The sequence below is a fragment of the Hipposideros armiger genome, unplaced genomic scaffold (genome assembly GCF_001890085.2).
Source record: "Hipposideros armiger isolate ML-2016 unplaced genomic scaffold, ASM189008v1 scaffold_303, whole genome shotgun sequence".
Classification (NCBI taxonomy): Eukaryota; Metazoa; Chordata; class Mammalia; order Chiroptera; family Hipposideridae; genus Hipposideros; species Hipposideros armiger.
Window position 1 is genome coordinate 1,623,329 of NW_017731653.1, and position 3,678 is coordinate 1,627,006.

General features: G+C 51.9%; 1 protein-coding gene across 2 annotated transcripts in view; it reads left to right on the forward strand.

Moving 5' to 3' along the window:
* The window catches only part of COPZ1 (coat protein complex I subunit zeta 1), a 20,140-nt gene extending 18,237 nt beyond the window's left edge, over positions 1 to 1,903 (forward strand). For both annotated transcript variants that reach the window (XM_019659800.1, XM_019659801.1), the window contains exon 9: positions 530 to 1,903. In XM_019659800.1, the coding sequence (XP_019515345.1) occupies positions 530 to 577 (48 nt within the window). In that variant the 3' untranslated portion in view covers positions 578 to 1,903. The remainder of the gene's footprint in view (positions 1 to 529) is intronic.
* Positions 1,904 to 3,678: the final 1,775 nt, after the last annotated feature.

Here is a 3,678-nt window from a genome sequence, read left to right on the forward strand (position 1 = left end):
ACACACACACACACACACACACACACACACACACACAGAGTGTATCTGTCTTTCTCTCTCTTCCCTCCCTCCCTCTCTGTCTTATTATTCAAATGACGGCTAAACTGGAAACGCATATTCTAGCATATGCAGGTTTCCTGCTATTTTGCAAATAGATCTATTTGATTGGGAAGGGGGAGATTCTGTTTTCTGCCCATTTGGAATTCTCATTAAGAAGTCCACCTGGATTTGGTAACACACCCCTCCCTTTAACATGTGTCCAGTAACCCCCAGTCTTTTTCTTTCCTCTCAGGTATACCTCTTCTCTCTTCATCCTCCCAATGGATTTGAACTTTTTTGCAATTTCCCAAACTGACAATGCTCTAGAGCCTTAGAGAGCTTCTTACCATTCCTCTACCCTTGGGGATTTTCTATTTGTCATTTTTCTAAGGGCAGGGAAGGCAAATGAGGGGAAGGAGAGCCCCAATCCCATCTCTGCCCCCTTCCCCCCTCCCCAGCAAGCCCCTCAATGCCACCCTTGTCCCTGCAGGTGCTGCAGTCAGCCAAAGAACAGATCAAGTGGTCACTCCTTCGGTGAAGACCCCACTGTTCCTGGCTCCTCACCCCCTCAAAAAATCCACATGTCTGCTGTGACTTCTCATCCAGTCCCCCAACTGATGCTCTCAGGGTCATCTTGGGGATCACAAGGGATTCTTAAATCTCTCCATCCTATCTGTGGTTGGCCCCCCTTCCAAGCCCTTAGGGGTTTCCCATTCCTTCTCTCCTTTTGGCAGCTCTGGGATGAAGCTCCTGGCAGATTTGGACGCAGGGCAGGGGAGCCCCTCTTCTTTATGCTTTCCTGCCCCCCTTATTTTCTTCTCAACCTCTATGCCCTTTGCTGTAGCTACACTTCAGATCAAAGCAGGAGAAAGAATGTGCTGAGTGTTTTCTCCCTTTACCTTGACCCGGCCTTTATCCCAACAACCCATATGTCCAACAAGGGGAGGGAAAGAGAGAATTCTGTAGAAGAAGGGGGGTGGGGAGAGGTATGTCCAGTCGCAGCCTCAGCCCCACTTACTGGCCTCAGCATTTTCTTGCATTCCTTCTTAATGCCTCGTCCTCCAGCCTTGGAAAAAAGATTGGAACAGCTCACAGGCAGGGGACAGAGTGGAAGAAGCAGTGATTTAAATTTTATTGGATATGGACTTATAAAATTCTGTATTTGAGTCACAGCTGCATTCTTTACTCTGATTCTGGCTTCTAGCTTCAAAACTGCTGTGGTCTGTGAGTGTTACGGTGGGAATGTCCATCTCTTGGTCTGCTACCTTAACTCGGCACCTTCATTATCCCTTTGTCTGGCTTGGCCTGGAGGAAAGCCAGTCCCTGAACTAAAACTCCATTCTAGTCTTGGGAAGAAGAGTTTCTGCTCAGAACTAGGGAGGGGGTGGAATTTATGACTTGGGCCTCTGGGCTCTTAGTCCCCTTTGCTCCCCACATGCTTTTCACTCCTCTGCGTTGGGTCTGCAACCTCTGCTGCTTAACCCCATCCTCTCTCTGCCTCAGCCTTACACCCAGGCAATAGGTCTGGGCTCTTCCCCTCCCTAGGTCGCTGAGAGAGTGGCCTTTCTTCAGAAAACCTTCAGGATTTGGATTTCCCCAGGAAGATGGAGGATGGAGCACCCACTCTTGGATCTAATCTTTCCTCTTGACCCCAAACTTCCCACAAAAATGTTTCAAAAAACCTTCCTGAGACAGCTTTCTGCCCAACCCATTAACTGCAGATTCTCCAACACTGAAGTGGGGCGCATAACTGAGCATATTTGAGGGGGCATTTTTGTGTAAGAAATGTATGGAATCAGGAGATAGCCCCCTTCATATATTGCGCTGTGCAAAGAGGAATAAAACAGATTTCTTTTTCCAAACTGCCTTTGTGTGATGTTTGTGTACCTCTTCCGCTTTTTGGCAGCTGCTCCTATTCCTCTGGCATCCCCCTCACTCCCCATCTTCCAATATTTCTTCCCTCTTACCTCAGAGACTCCCCAGCGTTCTCCCCGACTGCCCCCCCATCCCCAATTTACGGGACTGTTTGCCTCCTTGGCATCTCTCAGTCCCCTTGCCTGGAAATTGGCGCCAGGGGTGGGGTAGTGATGGTATTTTCTCAGTGGGAGTCCCAGGGAACTGAGTTCTACCTCCACCACCCCCAAAGCCAGCTGCCTGCTCCCGCCTCAGCCATTAGTAACCCGGAGACGCGCACCTGCGTGGGGGCTCTCCTCCAGACCCTGCTCCCTTCCTGCACCTCCCACTCCTGCTCTGAAATGGCGCTGAGCGTGTTATTTATCGGAGCCAGCGCTGCTCCAGAAGGTCAGGACGGTGGTGTAAATAACCTCTTCTCGCCATTTCCCCGTCCCTCCAGAGCCTGCTCCCCTCCCCCTCCTCCACCTTTATTCGCACAAATGAATGTGGCTGGGCTGGCGCGGAGCCTGGCCCTGCATCTTAATGGGGCGGTGAGCTCACAAGATGGATTTAGCTGGGGGTTTTATGGTTGCCGCGGCGACAGGAGAATGCTTTGGTTTTCTTTCCCCCTTCCTCTGCAGGATTTTAAGGAGGGGGAAGTGTGGGGAGCCCTCCTCTGCACTGCAATTTGAAGGGTCTCCTTCTCAGTCACCTCTACTGCTCATAACACAGCCTCATAAGTGAGCCTGTAATTCCAGCAAGAGAGACCGCATTTAGGACCTCAGCTAGGAAAGGATGAGGGAAATAATGTAACTGGAATGGGAAGAACCTCTCCAGTATCAAGACATGACACCTAGAGTTGTCTGGTCATGCCTGCTCTTCTATGAGAACCTGGCAATTAAGCTGAGCAACTTGGGGAGAGGGGGGGACGGTTACCTGTGCCCTAGGTCCTCCTGAGCAGATAGAAGAACACAAAGATGCTTGGGTATACCATCCCTGCAGTCCTGCATTGAAAGCTGGGGTGAAGGAGGACTGGATGAGGGCTAGGTATTTGGTCTTGGCTTGTCTGCGTTGGGGAAAAGCAGCACCGAGCCTTACCCGCCTAACTGTCCTGCTCCACTCAGCATTGACCCTGAGCGGGAAGCATGTCAGTGTGAGCACTGGAGGGGCTCGGGCGGGGGCTGGTCAATGACCGTGTGGCGGGGAGTTCTATCCAGTTCCCAAATGTGGAATTCTTCGAGCTTGTTTCCCCAGCCTGGCCTGGTTTGAGCTTTTCCTGCCCTCTCTGTTTCCCACTAGGAATGGAACTCTGGTGCCTGGGCTACCCAGTTCCTCTGGCCAACAATTTTCTTTCAGAACTATGAGCAAACCCATCCCCGGCACTGACTGAGGCAGAGACTGAGGAGCAGAGTCTGATTATCTCGCTCCCTCAGTCTCTTTCTGTCTGATCTGGGCCTCTGTCTCAGTTTGTGAGCCCTTCCCTCTTCCCAGGGGACCCTGGGACGCCCCTCCTCCCCTCTCCCTCTTCCTCCTCTTTGGCTGGGAAAGTGACTTGCAGCCTGAACAGTGCCAGACACCTGCCTGCCAGATGTGGCGATTCCCTATTCTTCTCTCCTCCCTCCCCAAATGTCTATCCTTTCCCCACCCCACTGAGCTCAGGCAGAGAGAGCCCCCCACAGGGTGATTTAGTGCTGCAGCCCCTCTTCCTCAAGTGCCCCCCTCCAGTTCCTCTCCCTCCCCCTGGTG